General features: G+C 46.8%; 1 protein-coding gene across 2 annotated transcripts in view; it reads left to right on the forward strand.

Annotated features, from left to right (window-relative positions):
* Positions 1–21,599, forward strand: part of LTBP3 (latent transforming growth factor beta binding protein 3) — a 542,185-nt gene that overhangs the window by 303,254 nt on the left and 217,332 nt on the right. For both annotated transcript variants that reach the window (XM_069645022.1, XM_069645021.1), the window contains exon 17: positions 18,212–18,334. In XM_069645022.1, coding sequence (XP_069501123.1) covers positions 18,212–18,334 — 123 coding nt within the window. The remainder of the gene's footprint in view (positions 1–18,211; positions 18,335–21,599) is intronic.

A 21,599-nucleotide genomic window follows, 5' to 3' on the forward strand; every position in this document is an offset into this window, starting at 1 on the left:
CTACTAACGGATGATGAGCAGAGTTTCCTGACAAACCAATATCCAATCTTAGGCACTATATACTTCCACAAGATCCACAAGCCCTATGTCTCATTCCCAATGTTCAGACCAATAATCAACAGTATTGGATCTTTAACAGAGCCAATTTCCAAATATATAGACACTAACTTACAACCCCTGGTGTCAGGCCTTGCATCTTATATTAAAAGACACTAAGCATGTCATACAGCAGCTGGAAGCTATCAACTGGGAGAGTGATTTCAGGCTAGTGACTCTAGATGTCTCATCTTTATACACAAGTATACCCCATCAAAAAGGCATAAAAGCAATCAACTATTTTCTAAAGATGAGGTCAGTTTCATATCACACTCACAACAATATGCTGTTGGAAATGCTTACCAACAACATTTTTCTGTTCAATAATAACATTTATTGTCAAAAACAACGGACTGCGATGGGCGCTATTCGTATGCAAATCTCTACGTAGGCTTCTTCGAGTTGGAACATGCTTGGCAACATGAAGCATTTACCACAGCAAACAATATCATCTAATCACAGTAAAGCAGAGTGAACGCTGATTATGACGCCGGATCTCGCAAGTGCTTAGAAAAACATGGGAGCCTCACAGTAAGGAACAAACAAACTGGAAGCAGATACCTTGTATTGACCAAAAAGCACCTAAGAGTGGAAAAAAACCTTAAAATAAGACATATTTAAGAATCTCCAAGTCATAACAAAAGCTATAACAAAAATCTGTGTATAAACTGAAGTCTAATGTGGGACTATTCCTCCTGAAGATCTGTCAACAAGACAATGGGGGTCATTACAAGTTTGGAGGTAAGTAACTGTCCTTACTGGCATGGAGCAAATACTGTGTCCGTGTAGTAAAGAGCCCACTAGTAGAGGGCTATTATGAGTTCACGGGCACAAGCTTTGCGCCATGCCAGTAATGACCTAACCGCCATGCCGCTAAAGACCCAAAAATCGCCCTTAGCGGCATGAAGGGAAGCGCAGATAGCACTACCGCCATCCATGGTTCCGGCATTGGCGGTGACCGCTATCAGCGCTGGCCGCTAATAGCGGTCACCGCTAATAGCGATGGCTGTAAATAAGCGGAACCGGAAGTAGCGTCATCACACAGGAACGGGAAAGAGCACGGCGGCCATCTTTAAAAACATAATCCATTGCCATCCTCAGCACCCAGGATCCACATCACCACCAGACCTGCTCCAAAATCACCCAACAGCATATCAGAATGCCCAAGGCCCAGAAAAAAGGAGCTGCGCGCCTGCGCAAGGAGCGCTTCTCTGAAGAAGAGCTGAACATGCTCGCAGAAACCTTGGCCGAAAATGGGGAGGTTGTTTTTGCGAACGATAAGCGTCGACCTGCACAGTTGCGCAAGAAAGAGATCTGGGCGGAGGTGGCGCGCAAAGTGAGTGCGGTTGGCACCACTCCACGCTGGAATGACCTGCGCCTACGCGTCCGGAACATCCTCGCAGCAAATCGTAGCCAGAGCATGGCAACAGGTGGCGGAGGTGCCTCACCCATTCAGATGACTCGCTGGGAGGAGACATGTGCGAGCAAAATTGGAATGGAGGCAATCGAGGGAGTGGGGGATATGGAGCGTGGAGCCCCGTCATCGGCTGATGGAGGTAAGTGTCCCTAGAAACCACTGTAATGCAAAGCATGAAGATGTCCCCCCAAACTAACAGTGAAATGATGCAATGCAGGGGCCACCAGACACATGTACGCAACCCTGCCTACAGGCAGTGCACAGCACCGTCTCGTCCACATGCATGCTGCACCTCATACATGTGTCACCCAGACGTATCCCTGCATGACCCACCGATATGGCAAGCAACCTGTATGGCACTACTCCAACGGCAAATACCTACCATTCCATAGAACTGCAGCAACCCCAATCCATGCCTGATGCACGTAGACCCATCACTGATGCTGTCCCTCTTTGGTCCCCCACAGGCACACAATCTGACAATGAGGCTTAGGACCCCACGGAGCAGCCCACAACACCAGTGAAGAAGGCCGGGGGCACGGAGGGAGCAAACAGGCCCTCAACATCAAGGGGCACAGTGAAACCTGGACTAGCACACAAGCCCAATCCAACACACGAAGCTACAGCACCAATGTGCAAAAGGGCCACCACCACAGCACCCACACCAGCCACCACCACACAGGAGCCAGTGGCTGAAGGCTCTGTGTCCACTGCCAGCAGTACAATCTGAGAAGCAGCTGCCACGGCACCCGTGTCGGATGATGATGCACACAGTCCGACACCCAGAGCACCTACCGCAACAAGCCCGCTGCAGTCACCCCACCTCTCCCCACCCAGCATACACAATGCCAGCAGCCATGAGCTGTCTGCTGTGGAGTCATGGCCAGGGAGCTCCAGCCCCACGGGGAGCATGCATGATGCAGCACCCTTGTCGCATGGTGCCTCGACATCCACCGGTGTCCGGGACAGGCAAGAGGGTATCACGGTCATCCGACAGCGCCAGGAGGATCTGACAGTGCTGATGACCCAGCACATCATTGAAAGTGGCCAGGTGAGGGAATATTTCGGGGAATGGGCAACTTCTCTCAAAGCTGCCATTGAGTCAACTTCCACAAACATATGCAGTGAATTGGCGGCTGTGAGGCAGGTCCTAACCCGCATGTCGGATGCCTTGGAGGCCCTGCGTCCCGCACAGGTGATCGACCAACCAGGCACCTCCTCGAATGCCAGCTACACACAGACCAGCCCCCTGCGTAGGTCTGCGCACAACTTGTGCAGGTCAGACATGGGTCCACCCGATGCTGGCAGTGGACAAGGGATGTAGGTGCAGCCTGCCATTCCGAACTATTGCAGACTAATGGTGCATGGAAGTGCACACCATGTGTGGGGGAGTTGAGGAGGGAGGGAGGGAGAGGTTGTATGGGGGAGCTGAGGGGGGACAGGGTGTGTGGGGGAGTTGAGGGGGGAGGGGAGGGGGTAGACGGTGTGTGGGGTGGTGGGTTTGTGCACATTCAATATTCTTAATGTTCAATACACCTGGTGTGATATGAGAATTCACATGACCGGACATTGCTTATTGTGTACGTGTGCTTTATTGGTGAACAGTGTACAGTGTCCATGTCCCCCACATGACCAGTGCCCTGAGTCCCACCTCCATGGCACACTCCGCATCCATGTGTATTAGAAACATTGGTTAATCAAATTCTGGCGCACGGCACATCCCTCCTGTGCATCGCTACCTGCCTGATGTGCAGCCCCATCTCCTCCTTCCTCCTCCCCCTCGTCAGGTGGTTGCAGTTCAGCGTCAGGGGGCAGAGGCACATTCTGTCTGATGCACATATTGTGAAGCATGACACATGCCATGATGATCTTGCCCACCCTCTCATGCCCATGCAGGCGTGCCCCACCTGACCTGCTGAGGCAGCGAAACCGTGCCTTCAAAATCCCAAATGTCTGCTCGATCACCACACGGGTACGGGTATGTGCACGATTGTAGTCCTCTTCGTGCCTGTTCTGCGGGTTCCGGTCAGGGGAAAGGAGCCACCTCTTCAAGGGATAGCCAGCATCACCTGCATGGGTGCAACAATGGTTATGTGTAAGTGATTTCATCAAATGGAACCTGTATCAATGACACAAAAGCATGCATTCATTTCCTGTTTTCATCCACATATCCATGCATGAATTGAGCTACTCAAAGTAACTGCAATGTGTGAAGTCACATGTCTGACAGGTGTGTGTGGCATCGTCTAGTGGACGCAGGGGTGTCCTATTCCTTGTAGGTGTTCATGCACTGTGGTTGCCCACGCCGGTTGTTTCCATGATCTAGGTGATGTGTAGTTAATTGTATGCTTTGATCATGTCACCGTTGAAGCCAGACTCTTGATCTGACATTCCACGCTTGATTTAGCTATGCTGGAATGCTGCACCTCAGTGGCAGTGTAGGAGTGAGATTATGTATGTTGGCCTCATGTGACTCCTTTGTACGCACTAATGGGCACATGTCCGTTGTGATGCTGTTCTTCGGTCATTTGCATCGGCCATACTAACTGCATGTCGCTGCATTGTGTTGCAGGGGCTACGGTCTGATTATGTGCAGTGTACATGTGGATGGCTATGGAATGGTTGCAGTACTGCCTCATTTTCATAGTTGTGCAGCTTACGTCTTGCATTTAGGTGTCAGGTCCAGTCTATGGCCATAGTCCATCCTCTCACCTAATCTCAGCCAGCTGAAGTATGCATCTCCCCCCCCCATCTCAGCCGGTGAGGTATGCATCTCCCCCATCTCAGCCAGGTGAAGTATGCATCTCTCCCCCCACCCCCATCTCAGCCAGTTGAAGTATGCATCTCTCCCCCACCCCATCTCAGCCAGGTGAAGTATGCATCTCTCCCCCCCATCTCAGCCAGGTGAAGTATGCATCCCCCCCCATCTCAGCCAGGTGAAGTATGCATCTCTCCCCCCCAATCATCTCCCCACATCACACAGCCATGTGCTTGACATGCAACTCACTGAGTAGCCAGGAACGTTGCCCTGCATGTAGCATGGTATCGTGGAGTTCTGCAGAACTATTGAATCATGAGTTGATCCGGGAAATCGGGCACAACTATGTGTGATGATCTTGTTTGAGTCACATACCATTTGAACGTTGATGGAGTGGTATAACTTATGGTTGCGGTACACTACCTCCATGGCATGTGGAACCACCAATTCAACATGGGTGCAGTCGATGGCACCAATGCAACTTGGGAAGCCTGCCAGTGAATGAAAGCCAACTTTGGTGTTGGAGATCTCCTGGGCAATCCGTGGTAGGAATATGTGGTCGTCTGTGTGCTTCAGGAAGGCATCGAGCACTTGGTTCAGCGTGCGTGAGAATAATGGTTGTGATATACCATGCATCTGCCCTACTGTGTGCTGGTAGGTGCCTGTGGCCAGGACGTGGAGCACAGACACCACCTTCAGTAGAGGGGGGATGGCGGTACGGATGTCTGTGAGGCTGGCAATGTCATTATGCATCATGTCCACAATGGTGATGATGGTGTCCCGGTCCAGACGGTACAGGGTGTAGATCTGCTCATGGGTTAGGCTGAATGGACTGGCTCTGATTTGAGGGATTGGAGGCTGCCTGTGTGGTGCAACTGCCTGCACTGATGGGGCATGCTGTGCCTGTCTCATCCTGCTTCTCCTCCTGCGTCTCCTCTGTGCTGCCTGCTGTTGTTGTTGTTGTTGCTGGAGTTCCACTACAAGCATGTCCTCCAGCCCCAGTATTGCTACTAGTATTGGAATCATTTTGGTGTGTGAATGGGTGTGGTGTGCTCCTTTTGTGCTGGCCCAGTCTACATTGCCTCCACATGTGATGACTGTGAACACCTGTGGCAGTTGAGAACACTGCACATGGCCATTTACGGGTGTTTCGCGATGCTGGTATTTACTCCATGCTGGTAAGGTACTTTTCCGGCTTCAGTAGGCCGTTAATTGCATGTCCGCTTGACTTGTGTTCAGCTCCTGTTTACGCTATGCCGGTATTGCCGGCATGAAGGGTCATGTGCCCACGCCAATGCCGCTATTAGAGGGTCGTAATAGCCTGGAGCGGTAATCGATGCCGGTAATCCTTTACCGGCATCGTTTTTCCCTTACCTCCATCATCGTAATGACCCCCAATGACAGTGGAACACATGTAGAGGGTTTTTTGATATAAATACAATTTAAAACAACGGTTCGGAAATAAAGGCACTGCTAACCTGCAAAAGGTGTCTTGCCTAACTTTCAACCAAGAAAGGTTTATCAGATCACTATCTACAACAAAGTAAACATTTATTATCAAAAACATTTATTATCAAAAACAAACAGCGCACAAAGAAGGGTTCCACCGTTCCTTTTTGCACAGCATTCAACAACACGGCTGAACTCTTTAAAATATGCAGGGAACTAGCCAACCCTTCTGCAGTCTCCTCCTCCCCTCTTCTTTCCCAGACTCTGTGCAACGCACGGGCCACACACTTCACCAATAAAACTGTGGACATCATGAGCACCTTTCCTTCCCTCGCTCCCTCCCTCTTTTGCCTCCCATGGCCTATCCCCCTTCCTTCTTCCTCTCTCTCCTCTTTCTCTCATGTCACACTTGAAGAAATCACCAGAGTTGTCCACTCCATCAAGGTCTCTTCCTCTTCCAAACAAGATTCCCCTTGCTCCTCCAGAACCATCAAGGACAACATTGTCTCTCTTGCCCCTGTACTTGCTGATCTCTGCAACCACTCTTTTGCCACCAGATCTTTCCTATCCTCCCTCAAGCACTCCCTTGTGCGCCCCGTCTTGAAAAACCTTCAGCAGATCCTACCTGTCGAGCAAACTACCACCCTATTTCTATCACCCCCTTCCTTGGGAAAGTGCTGGAGAAGTTGGCCTTTCCACAACTTAACTCACATACTGAACTTCCTGGGGGTTTCCACGACCATCCATCTGGAGTCCGGGCATCCAGACGCAGGGAAACTGCTCCTCTGAATACCCGCGAAGAACTGCTTGCTACTCTGGACTCTTAACTCTACAACTGTCCTCATCCTACTCAATTTCTCCTCTGCCTTCGATACGGTTAACAATTTCATCCTCATAAAACGGCTCCATGATACCCTTCGTATCTCGGAGCGGACACTGGATTGGCTTACCTCCTTCCTAACTCACAGTTAGTCCCAAGTCATTTTGGGCACCTTCTCACCTACTTCCGTTTCCACCTGGGGTGTCCCCCGGGGCTCAAACCTCTCCCCAGGGCTCTTCAACAGTTACCTTGCTCAGCTAGCACTCCTCATTTCCTCCTTCTCTTCCAACTTCCAGTGCTACGCAGATGGCACACAAATCTTTTTCAAACTTCCTGCTGCTCCCCTTGCATCTTCCATCATCCCTGACTGCCTATCTGCCATCCAGTTCTGGCGTACTTCCAACGATCTGTCTCAATTCCAGCAAAACAGATTATTCCCATTGGGACCCCTTCTCCCTCTTTTTCTCCCTCACTCTGGCCATCCTCCACGGGCTCTCCACGAGCTGCTTCTTCTGAAGCCAGAAACCTTGGAGTCATTTTCGACTCCCCTCTCTCCTTTCTCCCTCGCACTCAGGACATTGGCAAGAAGTCCCACTTTCAACTTTTCCTTCTCCCTTTTATCACTTTCCCCCAGAAGCTCAATGTTAGCAGAGCCTCTCATGGAGCAGCCTCCCCTTCCTCTTCGTCTTGAGCAGGTCGTCCTCAAATTCCAGAAGCTCCTCAAGACTTTCTTCTTCACCACCTCCTTCCGTTCGTCCCTCTTCTGCTAATCTCACAGTCGCTGTGATTGGTCGCCAGGGCCCTTATGTATCCCTTCAAGGACCTGCCCACCCATGCCCAATCACCCCATCCTCTGCCTACCTCTCAGCACTTGCCTCGACACCCACCAGCCTCACTCCTGTAGGTTTGCACCTTTTACACCTTTTACCCAATGCGGCTCCAGGCTGCATAGCACTTACCACACTATGCACTTCATGTGCTGCTCACCCACAAGCACGGACATTCCTGCACTTACTCCCACCCCTGTTTTCCCCTTTTCTCACTGCACTTGCACATTCATAATACTCATAAGGCATAGTAGGTTTGTCTTTTATCTTCCACTGAAATCATTGTTTTTAATCCCATGTTCCCTCCCTGTTACCCTCTGGGCGCTTTGAAACAGAATTGACTTATTGTATAAGCGCCTAACAAATGCACAATAAATAAATTGAGAGAGACTGAATGAAAGAAATATTATATAACCCAGCATTGCCTAAGCCAAGAGGAAGCCATTATCAATGAGAAAGCATATAACTTTCCTAAAGAGGGGAAATTGGAAAAGAAACAATACCAGCAATTAACTAATGTTTTACAAGGAATAAACATGTGGCAGGATAGAAGCCCTTCTTGTTGAGATTTTCAAGGGGGAGAGGAAAATGATCTGCATTGCAAATGGCAATAAAATCTGTGGAACAAACTGCATCCATGTGTATTGTATTCTTATGGTGAAAGTGTGAATCCCAATGTGGTTATTGAAAGTGAATATGTTCTCTTTGTTGAGGAACAACGTGAAGTGAACCGTAGCACAAAGTACTCCGAGTAGTAGTAGTAGATATATCCTGGCCATTGAGTACACCAGGAAAGGAACTGTTAGTGGTAGTCCTGACAGGTTAGTGAACCAGGAAGAAGACATTGTGGTATAAAGTTGTGTTAGAAGAAAAGTATTAATGTTGATGCGACGTTATGATGAACTATGGAGAAGCCATCCTGACAAACCTTCATAAAGAAGAAGTGCAAATTAGTTGTTCCTCAACAAAGAGACATTACTTTGAATACTGACTGAGAGTATGAAGATAAAGTTGTTTTGGTAATCAAAATAAGAGCTTGTGGAACATTTGACAATCCTTGTGGAAACTAACAGATTCCATTGCCAACTTGAAAGCTTGTGGCGGAAAAAGAGCTTTTGTTTTGTATTGAAAGCAGAACTTATATCCTGGAAGTGACCTTCTTGATACAAACTTTTGTGTTGAAAATCCTTACTTATTCTGGGTTAGGGGTCTCCGACCCTGGTTACTAGGTTACAAATTTGCAAAGTTTATGTTTGAATGCAATTATTGTTTATTTAGTGAAATAACCATACACTACCTATATGATTTATGTTGTATGTATAAGTGTGAGGAACAGAAGCCGCTTACAGTGTTTTCCTTTAGTTTTAGTTTAACAGGCAGGGAAATCCTCATTAGGCTAGGGGAAAGTGAGGTGTTTATCACACCCTTATCATTTAATAAATGGCTACTTACTTGTGATAAAAATCTATCTACTTGTCCGTCTCGCATTTCTGATCCCTCTCAGTTGCCATAAACATTTATTTAAAAGGAAATCAGGAAAATCCCTACTTGTCCCTATATCTATAAGGGGCTTCCCTGCCTCAAGCAAAACTAAGGAAACTTTCATAATGTATTTGTCTAAATTAAATAGTCCACTGTCACAAGTTCAAAGCCTATTTATATCTCTCACACGATTGACTAAACTATATAGAACAGAAGATTTTCTTGACTCAGAAGAATAGAGTGTTGATCCAATCAAAGAAGGGGAAGACTTGTTCTGGAACAATGTCCTCCTTCTTCAGGTCATGTTCCTCTTTTCAAGACAACTCCTAACAACAAAAGTTACAAACTCAAGGTTCTGTGAAGACATCATGAAGCAAGACCCATACAACAGATTCAATTTCTTAACAAAAGGGAATTTATTTTAAATGTCAGGATGGATAACGGCCTAACTTTCCCTAAGCTAAGGTCAGTAAGTTCAACTTAAAGGTCTGTCTGTGTCCAAAACCTATACTTGCCCTTACAACTAAAGATATACAACGTGTAGGGATGTCAACATTAAAAGAAACTGTGTTCAAAATAAAGTTATGATCTTCTTCAATCTCGGGCTTGCTTCAGCTTCCTCTTGCCCAAGTTGAAATAGTTCCACAAAAAGGACTCTGCGTTCCCTTTACCAAGTGTAACACAGTTCCAGTATATTTCGGGGATACCTTCCCCAAGTTCAACACAATTCAAGAATGTCTCTGGGTCCTTTCCCCAAGTTCAACACATTTCCAGAATACCTCGGGGTTCCCTTGCCCAAGGGTTAACACATTTCCACACAGTTCAAGTCTCTTGACTTTCACCAATAATTTCAGCTTCACTTTACACTGCTTTTGACTCAGTAACATTTTGATCAGATGCTTTCTTTCATTTCAGCACAGCCTTTGTCTTGGGCTTCTCTTGGATCTTTCCCAAGCCGGGCTACTCGGTCTAGGCGCAGTTGTCGGACCACACGGTCTACCCATTGCAGGTCACGCAACCGATAACCCTTGGCACTTTGTGATGCTCTTAGTTTGTCTTGATTAACACAGGTTTTCCACCTAGTACCCATGTGCTGTGGTTTCTCTTTGGCAGTCTTTTGGCTTTGCCACAACTTTTATTCACTTATTCTGTGGTGTATATCCTCTTTCACCACCTTACTTTCACTTTGTCCATTCAAGTTCAGCAACTTCTCTTTCACACTGACTTTTCACCTAGTCCATAAGTATTCATGACAGGCTTTCACTTTGCTCATCAGTACTTCTTAGCAAGTTTCATTGCTTTCACAATAGTCGCTACCGCACAACTGCAGTCATACGTAGAGGCCAACGAGATCTTACACCCTCAACAATCCGGGTTCCGGGCTGCACACATCACTGAGACCGCAATGCTGGATTTGCAGTTGCACATGCTGGACATTATTGATGAAGGCAAGACAGGACTGCTGATCTTGCTCGACCTCAGCTCCGCCTTTGACCTCCTAGATCACAAGTTCCTCCAGCAGGCTCTTGAAAAATTAACCAACTGCTCTAAAGAGGCAATTGATTGATTGGTTTCTTTCTTTGCCTACAGGAAATCGAGAGTACACTGGGGAGATACATTCTCCCAGGAAACTGACATCTTCTGTGGGGTCATTCAGGGAGTGAGCTTGTCCCTGCTTCTATTTAACCTGTACCTAAGGTTTCTTTGTGAAGTATTGGATTACATAAAGACCTATTTCACAAACTATGCTGATGATACACAGCTAGTGGTAGAATTAAGTGGTGATTATGAAAAAGAAAGCCAGACAGTAACTGATCTGTACAACACCATATAATCTTGGATGGATCGCAACTGGATGTGTCTAAACAGCAACAGAAATGAGTTTATGATCTTTGGTACTAATCAGGCTAGGGGCAAGCTATCTCTGAAATACAACTCCTTCAAAATCAAAGACACGCATATACAGGTAGTGAATAATGTCAAGACCCTGGGCATGACACTGGAAGCCTCTTTAAGTTCCGAGGCTCTATTATCCTATGTGAATAAAAGTTGCACCTACTATCTTAGATTGCTCAGAGCAATCAAGCCCCTTCTTAATGAAACAAAGTACACTACTATCTCGAGCGCAACCAGACTGCCCCGTTTAGACTATGGCAATGGACTACTACTTGGAGCCAACAAGCAAAGTATGAACAACAATGCGGTCACAATAATAAAACAGAAGCGGAGAACTGAACAGATAAGTGAAGCTCGGAAAGTGCTACATTGGTTAAAGATTGAAGACCGAGTGCTGTTTAAATCCTTGACACTAGTTCACAAGTGCTTACATGGGAAAGCTCCAGCATATCTGAAATCAAAGATTATCCAATACGTACCAGCACGTGCACTCAGGTCAGAAGCACTAGAACTCATCGTAGTAAAACCACATAAGAAAGCAAACGGCCTAGCCAGGGCTTTTCAGATCTGGGCAGCCACAAGCTGGAATGGCCTGCCCCTAAACCTGAGATTAGAGACAAACCATCTTGCTTTTAGGAAAAAGCTGAAAACACTCCTGTTTAAATTAAACCACAAGCCTGGTAAGAAGATAAATTGAATGTTCCATTGTTTGGTCTTCCTCTACTGACTAAGTGTCTTGTTTTCCTGTTTTATCCTCTCTGTCCTGACTCTATGTTGGCACCCCGATGCCCGCAGGCTTTCAGCGCCTCCCAAATAAATAAATTAATAAAAATAAAAAACCAATAGCACATCACTCGCTTTCCACTCGTGTTATAATTTCACATGATTTGCATTTCTTCTCTTTAGTTCGGTATTCAGTAAATGCCATTGTATTTCCCAAAATACTAGACAACTTGTTCATGATTCATTATTCCTTCCTTCGTATATAAAGACCTATTTCACAAACTACGCTGATGATACACAGCTAGTGGTAGAATTAAGTGGTGATTATGAACCTTCAGAAAGCTGTTATGCTTCCAAAGCCTCAGGACCGCCTATCGCTTGCGCCCCCCAGCCTGCTGTCCTTGCTTGTATCTCAGGTCCGGCTCTGCAGCTCTCGGCTTCTTCTTGGGCATCTCAGCTTTCTTACTGTGCATGGCAAACACACCACCGTCTTCGCAGCTCCTCCAGGAAGGACTGCTCCCAGTCGGAAGTCCTTTCCTTTTTATTCTATAGCCGGGTTCGGTTAGATTGAATAGGCTGGTATGCTCACTGTGGTTCTGCGGGGTGCTCTTCCGTACTCTGTAGAGGGTAAGAGGGTGAGGGAGCTGAGACAGTGGTAGAAATATACTGCGTCCATCGTAGGGTGTCATCGCTCATTACATGAGGTTTTTCCCTGTGATCCTTCCACGGTGCACCACCGCCAAGGGAATTATTGGACTGTGGCCGCACTGTCCTGGCCACAGGAGAACGGTCCTCCCTAACGGGAGAAGGGATGACATTTAAGGATTTGCCACAGTGACTGATGGACTACTTTCTGTAGGAGGCCACCCTGTGTGTACCAACGTCAGACCTATGCCACCCCCTGTTGTGATGCATTGCCATTGTGTGTATCCGTTTTCTTCAAACCTTGGTGGCCTATGCCTTTTCTAAGTACTCTCTCAGTGAGGTCCAGATGTCTCTTGGTCTAATCCTAGTTGGCAGGATTGTGTGGTACTGTGTCTCCCACTCTTCTCACTTGGACATGACGGTCAGCCAGGTTTCTAGCTCGGGGGAGGGTCCCCAAAACCATGACGTGGCTACGATTGATCTTGCTATCACTGACGCCATGGCTAAGAATCTGCCCAGGGTTCTGCTCTCTCCCTCGAAGACGTCTAGCAGCCAGTTCATAGGGGTCTCTGAGACCTGTTCCCCCACAATTTCCTTGCGATGTCTTCAATTTGCCCCAAAAAGCTTTGTATTCCCCTGCAATGCCACGTCATATGTGTACAATTGGCTTTTTGTTCTAGACATTTGCCGCATTCTGCTGATCTCTCCGGATAATAATAATGTAGTCTGAGTGGGTTTCTAGTACATTTGGTGTAGGTACCTATAGTGCGTGAATCTATATCTATTATTTAGGGCTATTTTCCTTGTTTGCAAACATGCCAATTTCCACTGACGATCCATGATCGCCTCCCTCGCTCCAGTGGCACTTCCCATTTGTCCCATGTGACTGTGAAATTCCCTGATATAGCATGCCAGGGGTTCTATCGCCCTGTCTCATCTCTCGTGATGGGAATGTAGATTCAGGTGAGCCCGTGTTGTATGAATAGTCATAGATTTGTAGGAGATGTGGGGTGAGTTCCTCCGCATATTCCTTGTAGAATTCTGCGGTCACCCCCTCTATACCCAGGCCTTGTTATTGGGCATAGATTGTATTACCTCTTTGATTGCCTCTTCTGTCCGGGTATAGTTGAGAAGCAATGCCTGGTTGGTATCCAACCATCCCAATGCTACCTAATCTATAAAGGAGTACATTTATGCCGGCTTAGCCCGATCCCACTCTGTGTATATTATGGTTAGTAGTAGTCCTTAAATATCTCATTTATGTTCTCGTTCTCCCTCACTATATCACCATTCTGTGCTTCGATCTCTATGATGCCGGCTTTCTCCCATTCCTTCCGGATTGCCCATACCAGTGTTTACTTGGTTGATCTCCTTCACCATATGCCTTCGCTAGGGCTGGGCCCACTATATTTTACCCCGTTTGCCGCTAATCTTGCGAATTCATCTCTGTCCTCCCATAGTCTTTGATGATTAAAGGCTGTGCCTGATAGGGACTGCATTGTGTCCAGTGTTTTTATTTCTGCCTGTAGGTGTGACATGGTTCTCCTGATAGATTTAATTTTGCCTCCCTCCTTGGGCATGCAACATCCCGGGAATACATACTTTAAATTCCTCACATATTGTGTTAACATTATCGATCAAGTCAAGATTATGTTGGTAGTATTGCTCGATTTCCTGTGCAACCTCCTCCCTGAACACCAGGTCCCCCAGCGCATCATTTTTAAACTACCATCTAGTGGCCCGAGGTCTGGGGATAGCCCTGCTGAGTGTGCATAGAACCGGGGAGTGGCCAGATAGAGCCAGGGGAGAATTTCACATTCTGTTGTGCTCTGCCATAACTCTGGGGTGACCATGATGTAATCTATGTAATCTATGTGGGATGCCGAGTTGTGGACACTCGAGTAGTAGCTGTATTCCCTCTGTAAGGGCTTCCTGCATCTCCATGTATCAGACGATGATACTCTGCAATCTCCCACCAAGTTGAGGCCGACTTCAGTACCTGTCAATGTACATAGTTTGATCTATCTAAGTCTAGTGTGAGTACAAAGTTGAAATCGTCCCCCAAAATAATTTTGCATCCTTCACATTTATGTAGGTGGCTCGCACACTGTCAACGTTAGGGGCATACATATTTATTATCACCACTCTCAATGCCTGCATTTTGCCCACCAAATGAAATAGCGGCCGGCCCCTCACTTCCATTTTTGGGTAATTTATACTGCACTGACGAGTGAATATATGTGGCCACTCCTCTAGAATTTGAGGTGTGAGGTGCGCCATATCTATGTACTCCCCATCCTTGCGCTGCCATTAATCTGTCACCTTTCCCCAAATGGGTCTCCTGCAGTATCAATACCCGAACCTGGTGCCTCAGTGCGTATCTCGTTATTTGCCTAAACTTTATTTGTCATGCCCCTTATGTTCCATGACATCACTGCAATGCTATCTAGCGCCACTCCAGTGTGATTATGTGTTTAGAAGGATATATTTCCCTGTCACCCCCTGCCCCTTGGCGAGCTTCGCAAACCAATGGATCTATTTCACTGTCTTCTCTGCCTGTACCCAGAACTTGATACTGTGCTTGAACACATAACCCGTGAAACAAACCTAATCCCCACCCACACCAGAAACCATAACATACCGGTCTTAAGTCCCCCCCTTACAGCCCATCAACTGTCCCAAACTGCAGTTACTGTGCTGGGTGGCTGTCTGTTAGCCCAGCTTCTCCTTTCGAAAATCGGGGTCGAGAGAACGATGTGCCCTCTCACCCATGTAGAGGTGCGATACCTCAGGGTTTCCTAGCACCTCAAGTAGAAAGCGCTTGATAAATGTTTCTATTTTTTCTATAGCCGTCGACTCTGGTAGCCCTAGGATGCGCAGATTATTACACCAGGGCCTCCCTGTATGACCTCACTCTGCAGTTTCATGATGTCTTCCCCCTCGCTGCGTGCTGTTCTTCTACCGCCATTCTGCCACGTGGCTTTTCGATCTGCACTGCCGATATATCCATTTTACTGGGTAGGCCATTGATTTTCTGGCCTAGAGTGTCTGTGCTGTCCTTCAGTGCCAGCAGGGTTTGATTCAATGCATATTAGTAGCTGTTATTCCCTTGGGTTTCGCAGGAGTGCCCAGCCTGGCTTAATGTTCCATTTTTTACTGCTTCTTAGGACTAACCATGATCGCTGCAGGGTGTCCTACTTGTCCCCTCCGAAATAATCACTCCGGAGGGCTACCCTTAAGCGACCGTCAGGAGCTGGTATGACCGTGTCTCTCTTCCTTGCTCTGTGAGATTTAGGATGTCGGAGTATGGAGTACAGGCGTGTTGGTGGGGTTACTCCAGTTTGCGGCTCGTTGAGGTGTTCTGTATTATCCCACCTCTTTTTTTCTCTTTGCATTCTAGTGCTGCATGGGTGTGCTCCTGCTGCCCCCTGGGCTGATTCCTCCTGCCTCTGGACTGGGTGATACCACAGTCTCAATGCCCCAGGCCTTGTAACTGATGCATCTCTCTCTGCCTCTTCGGAGCTCCTGATGGGGGTAGTATGCTTCAGACTTTGCTGTGAAACTAAAAAGAACAGGGCAGCTGGTATTGTGGCGAACTCCACACTTTTCCCACACTCTGCTGCTCTACCCTCGCCAGTCCCGTGCCGCCGCCCTCAATACCTTCATCACCGGCCGGGTAGTGTCACCTGGAGAGGGTATGCCGCGCACCTCAAAGGATCTTCCTAGGGGTATGTGGGCCCCGGCGTTGCCAGGTTACAAGCGACTTGGGAGCCTCTGGCGGCTCCGCCGTGTTCTCGTGGGAGTGCCGGAAGCCCTCTCTCCTTAGCCATTCCCTCACCTGCACATCTCGGGGAGGGTGTCTGTGTGCCGCCCAGGATTAGTGGTCGAAGTGAGCGGGAGCGGTTGGGGGCGGTGCTCCTCTACTTTTTTTAATTACGTTTTTCTGCTCCTATACTTTTATTTTAAAAAGAAAAGGAAGAAGTTGAAAGTTGCACTTCCAGTGCACTATACTGAACGTTCCCTCAAACAGCAGATGCATGTATTTGGGGGGTTTGTATTGTGTGTGGGAGGCGGTGTGGTGATGGGGTTTGTGGGGAGTGGGTGCAGGCTAGCAGGGAACATAGTTCCACTACTTCTTTTCGTACACTTCGACCACTGCCCAGGATCCTTCGTAGGGTATGGTTGCCTCGAAACTGCCAGCCGACCTGCGATACGTTCTACGCTATCAGTTTCGGCGTGATCTTTATATGCCAGTGCCCTCCCTCAACCGGCCCGCGTCAGCTCGGCCCCCGCCTTATCCGCTCTCCGTTCCACAGTGTTTCATCCCTTCAATGGCCTCAATTCGATTTCTCGCTGGGTTACATTGTGCTCAGCACCTTCGGCTATGATCGCCCTGCTATGCTCCTGCAACTGGCACCGGCTAAAAGGATATTCTTTGAAGGATGTTAAGTTCGGCAGTGGAAGTGATCTCAAGATGCGTCCATCTTGTTACAGACTCAAGCCACCATCGCTGATCCACACCTAGCTCAAGCAGCACCAGACACTTCTGCATGTGGAAGTTCTCTGGAGACTGCCATCTTGGACGAAAACAAAGATGAACAGATACCATCCTTCGAAAATAAAAATGCGAGATTGACCAGGAAGCGCAATACCACCTCACCAGCGGGCAAAAAACTAAAGAAAACGACATTTTAGCTCCTTGGTTATAGAATTTTCCATATGCATAACTGTATTTAAAGAATTTCAGGATTTATATACATTGGGCCTCATTACGACCCTGGTGGTAAGGGGTTTACGGCAGCGTAAACAGCGCCGACCCTTACCGCCTGAGGACGAGGTCCCTTAGCGCCATGGCGGATTTAACACCTGCTTTTAGCAGGTGTTAAAATCCATGGCACTAAGGGACCATGGAGTTAATTACGCCACCGTAATTTACGGTGGCGTAATTAACGCCTTCCCCACTCCCATTATGCCCTATGGGGCAAAAATGGGAATGGGGAAGGGTAAATGGGGATTGGGGACTTACCGCCCCGCCAAGGTCGGAATGGGGCGGTAAGTCCGCCAACCACCATGGCGTAAACGTAGTTTACGCCATGGTGGTAAAGTCACGGCCCAGGCGGTAACTTACCGCCTGGGTCGTAATGAGGCCCATTGTCATGTTATGTCATGCTATTAGGTAAGTCTCATCTGCCATTGCTTTGACCGGGTAGGGCTGTTGGCTTGTGTTAGACTGTGTTCTATGAAACGACCATTTTGCTGGGACATAGCCATAATAAATCAATAATAACATTGGCTAAGCAAATACATTAAAAAAAAAAAGAAAAGATGCGTCCATCTTGCTTTACGCTCATCAGCTCCTTATTTTATTTGTAGGAATTTGTTTCTGGTTTTCCATTGTTTCAGATTTTTGGCATTTAATGACATATGAAACAACCACTGGCTCCTTTATTACTTCTCAGTGCCTTCTCCCCTAACACAAGTGGAATTATTTCGTTTTAAAGTATTCATTTCCATTAGGGGTTCACCACCAAGCACATCCTTCCACTACTACTTATGATATTTCATTTTTTGAAACCTCAATGAATTTTTTTGTTTCTTGGTTGCCTAATTTAAATGTTTTACTGAATTCTAATCCTGGACCCGAAGCAATTTAACACAAGTTCTCGAAAATTGCAAATCTACCTTTAAGTTTCTTGTGGAAAGAATGCTGTCCCTCTGTGAATACTTCTAGAGGCAGTTAATAATTTATAGGGGGCGATTTCATTTTTGGCACTAGCTTATTTGAAAAAGAAAACGATCAAAGTGTACAGGGTGTTTGGAAAATGGGCCAATCTTCCAGTCGCTTCCCTTGGACTCATGTATGTATACCTTGGGGAAATGTCTGGACCATTAAGATTCAGAAGTTGTTTCTCCAGCAAGAGGTGAGTGATGTAGGTGCAGCCTCATCTAACAAGCTCCCTGTGGAACTTAATTACAATTCTAAAGAGGGCATGCTTCAATTAGGGTGTACTGAATGATACACTGTTACCTAAGGTGAGGATTGGATGTTTCACTGTGTGAGAACAGGAATGACTTGCGATGGCATCCTCTCTCTTCAGATATCAACGAGTGTGATGACACAAGTGCATGTGCTCATGGAGTGTGCATCAACCAGCCTGGTACATTCAAGTGCCAATGTGACATCGGGTACCAGACTGCCAGAGATAGCCATCGCTGTGAAGGTGAGTGAGATGGCATAATGATTCTACTACATTTGTAGAGGTACCAGTTACCTTTTCCACAGTCACTTCCACATTATATGAAAGTGCACATCAGCCTTTAGTTATTAGCTCAGAATTATATGTTGGTTCATTTTGCTTACTCTGAAATTCCACTACATTTTTTGTTGGGTTTCTTGGTTTTTCCAGTTTCATTTTTCTGTCATATGGACTTCTCCTTCTTGAGTGTGCTGCCCTTAGTAGCCCATATGACTTGCTATGCAAGGAGGCTCTTCCAGCACCCCATGTTGTACATGGGCGATGTCTCTTACTGAAAAAGTGTTTTGGCCAGGGGCTAATAGCTCTGAAGCAATTCTGAGGAGAAACGAAGAACTGCAGCATTGACAGACCCAGCCTGCCTGGGGTCTCTACGATAGCAGAGGAGGCTCGCAGGGTATGTTTTTAGCATGAGCACAGCTTACCTGGCCAACTCCAGACTCAAAGTTATAGTTATCCATTTCATGAGCTAATATTCAGTATGACTGAGCCGGGTGTAGGCCATGGCCAATTGCATGCCTTCCTGCTACACAGATTCTGGGAAACATCCAGCTGAAGCTTTTCCCCCTCCCTGTTAAAAGCTGTATGATCCAAACACCTCTTATTGCAGCAGAAGCTCTCTGGTCATAAAGCCCTCTAGTAATTCTTTATTTTATAGCAATGATGTATGCAGTCTCCTCATTCCAGTAAACTGGGTCAGAGGTCCGAACATGTATTTTCTGCCCTTCATACACAGTCTGGTCATTACTGTATAATGCATGTTCAGTCATGGGGGAGCTTTGCTGACATGCTGCAAGGATGCAAAGCAGCAACCTCATTATGGGCCTGCAGCGAGAGGATGGTGCAGCCTGCAGTCACACTTCCCTGGTCCTCCTGGTCGTTTGCAGATGCCAAAACATCAAGGGTCCCCCAGCATTTATAAAAGAGCCTGCCTAATTAAGGAGATCTCCCTGCAATGCTCGCTCTATGGGGAAGATGGTGTGGTAGCCATCATCTGCCCAACCCCTCCATGCAGCTCTGTGGACACAAGGGAGCCACACTAGATGTGTTGGTAGCTGGGTGGGCCAAATCTGCCCTCGTGCACATTCTCTTTTCCTCCATGCCCTGTAGGCTGACACCCTCTCTATTGAAGACATTAAACAAGACACAATTTATGAATACATGTTCCATTTATTGCATTTATGTTATACTAGCATTAATTTGGAATCGTTATTACTTTTGGGCAAAGCGCGTCTGTTAGGGAGAATTCTCATAAATGTGCTAATTCCCTTCACTCTTTCATGTATTTTGATGTGTGTTTTACATGTATGTTCTTTGATTATGGAGTTTTAGATAACTCCATAGGCATCATCTTTTCATGTGTGTCACACAGCACCCCCAGTGCATTGACACAGGGAGTTCCTTTTAGACTTCCCACAAGTTTAAATACCTTCTCTGGGATAAACTACTGTTTCCCAGAGAATGTAAAGTGAAATTCGCTTTTTCTAGTCTTTCCAAATTCATAGATCCAGCACACACCATCTTACAATGGAGTGCTGGAGGGTTTACATGATACCCCCTGTGGCTAAATACTCATGTAGCAGTCAAATGCTACCCTTTCCTATTGAAAAGGCTGGTGGCAGTGGTTTTGCAACAAACTACCATGATTTTTCCCGACCGCAAACACCAGTAGCCAAAAATCACGAGAGCCATGTTTTTCAAGACGGCGCCTTAAGCCCCTTTGTTTAAACAGGTCCCGGTCTTCTTTTTTCGCTGTTTCTTTTACGAAAAAAGTCCTTCTAGTGTTTGTCTCTGCATGCCAAACCAGGTTTGGTCCCTTTGTTCGTATGCCTTTGGCGGGCTTCAGGACTGAAGACCGCCCCTGGCATCTGAGCGTCTGTGGTGGGCAGGAAGCGAGGGAGGTGCCCGAAACTCCCTGTGCATAGTCTCCTAGGAGACCCAAATGCACTCTGGCATGATTGGCTGGCTAACTGTCTGGCAAGGACAGCCACCCTTCTGGGTGAGTGACAGCTAGGCTGGAATGAAAGGGAGAAACTGTTTAAAAGGCGATTCTCTTGGACTGGAAAGCAGAGTCGATCACTGGAACGAAAGAACCGAAGACGAGCTGGAATAGGATGGCTGCTGCAACTCTTGGACTGTTGGTTTGCCCAGTGAAGCCCTGCTGCAGGTCCGAATTGCCAAACTCCATTCGACAGAGAAACTCCTTCAAGGACGGCTTCTTCCTTTGAGTTGGTTGGACCAATCAACTCATAAGACACCTGGATACCATTCTCAAGACTGGTTAGGATTAAGCAGGGAGAGGGACACCAGTTTGTGTTCTTGAATCCACAGCTACTGGAACTGAAGTGACTCCATCTTGTTTGCTTTCTTCAACGATCCCGTGCAGTGCAGGAGTCCCCCGATGTCCTCCTTCTTGTCCCCATGACTGAAGCTCAGGAACAGCGAGATCTGCAGGACCTTCCAGGAACCACGACTTCAGCAACATTTGTTTCTTCATACAAAGGTACTGTGCCAAAGTGATTGAGAGAATGCCACTCTTGCAGTGAAAGTTTGTGAAACGTTACCAACTTGCAGGCCTAATCAGCTTGTGATCCGACAAATTATTCTTTTTTTCATCTAAACTACTTCTGAGAACTTTTGCAAAGACTTTACTGTTTGATAACAGAACTGTGCTTTCCGATCCAGAACACTAGCCCATTGACTTTGGCCTGGCTTATTGACTTGAATGGAACTCTTCTGGTGAACTGAAACTATTTGCGCTGCCTAGAAAGTATGTGATCTATTCTACTTACTTTTGTCCTATTTGCTCACTGCTAAGTAACTGAACTGTCATTTGGCTCCTATTTCAGGGGAGCTCAAACCGTCTCAAAAGCTTATAGTTTTGTATTGAAGTGTATTGGTATATAATATTAAGTTGCCTCCTTCTAGTGAAATGTTTTCTAAATGATTGTGTAATAAATCACTAAGTGTTTTTACCATGAAACCTTAAGTATAAGTGTCTAATTGAACCACTGTGATTGAATGTCCTCTGTGTGACTACTTGTACTGCTCACATTCACTCTTGAGATAAGTTTGGCTGCTCAACTTGCTACCAAAAACTGTGTGGTACAAACTTATGCCAAAGGTTGGTTTGGCTAACATCTGTAGTCCTAATTGTGTTTAGTGGTCCCAGAGCGTACTGCCTGGAATTCTGCTTAACACTGGTGTACAGCAGTGAGGATAAAGTATAGTT

This window comes from Ambystoma mexicanum, chromosome 2p (assembly GCF_040938575.1).
Source record: "Ambystoma mexicanum isolate Mex_15411 chromosome 2p, UKY_AmexF1_1, whole genome shotgun sequence".
Classification (NCBI taxonomy): Eukaryota; Metazoa; Chordata; class Amphibia; order Caudata; family Ambystomatidae; genus Ambystoma; species Ambystoma mexicanum.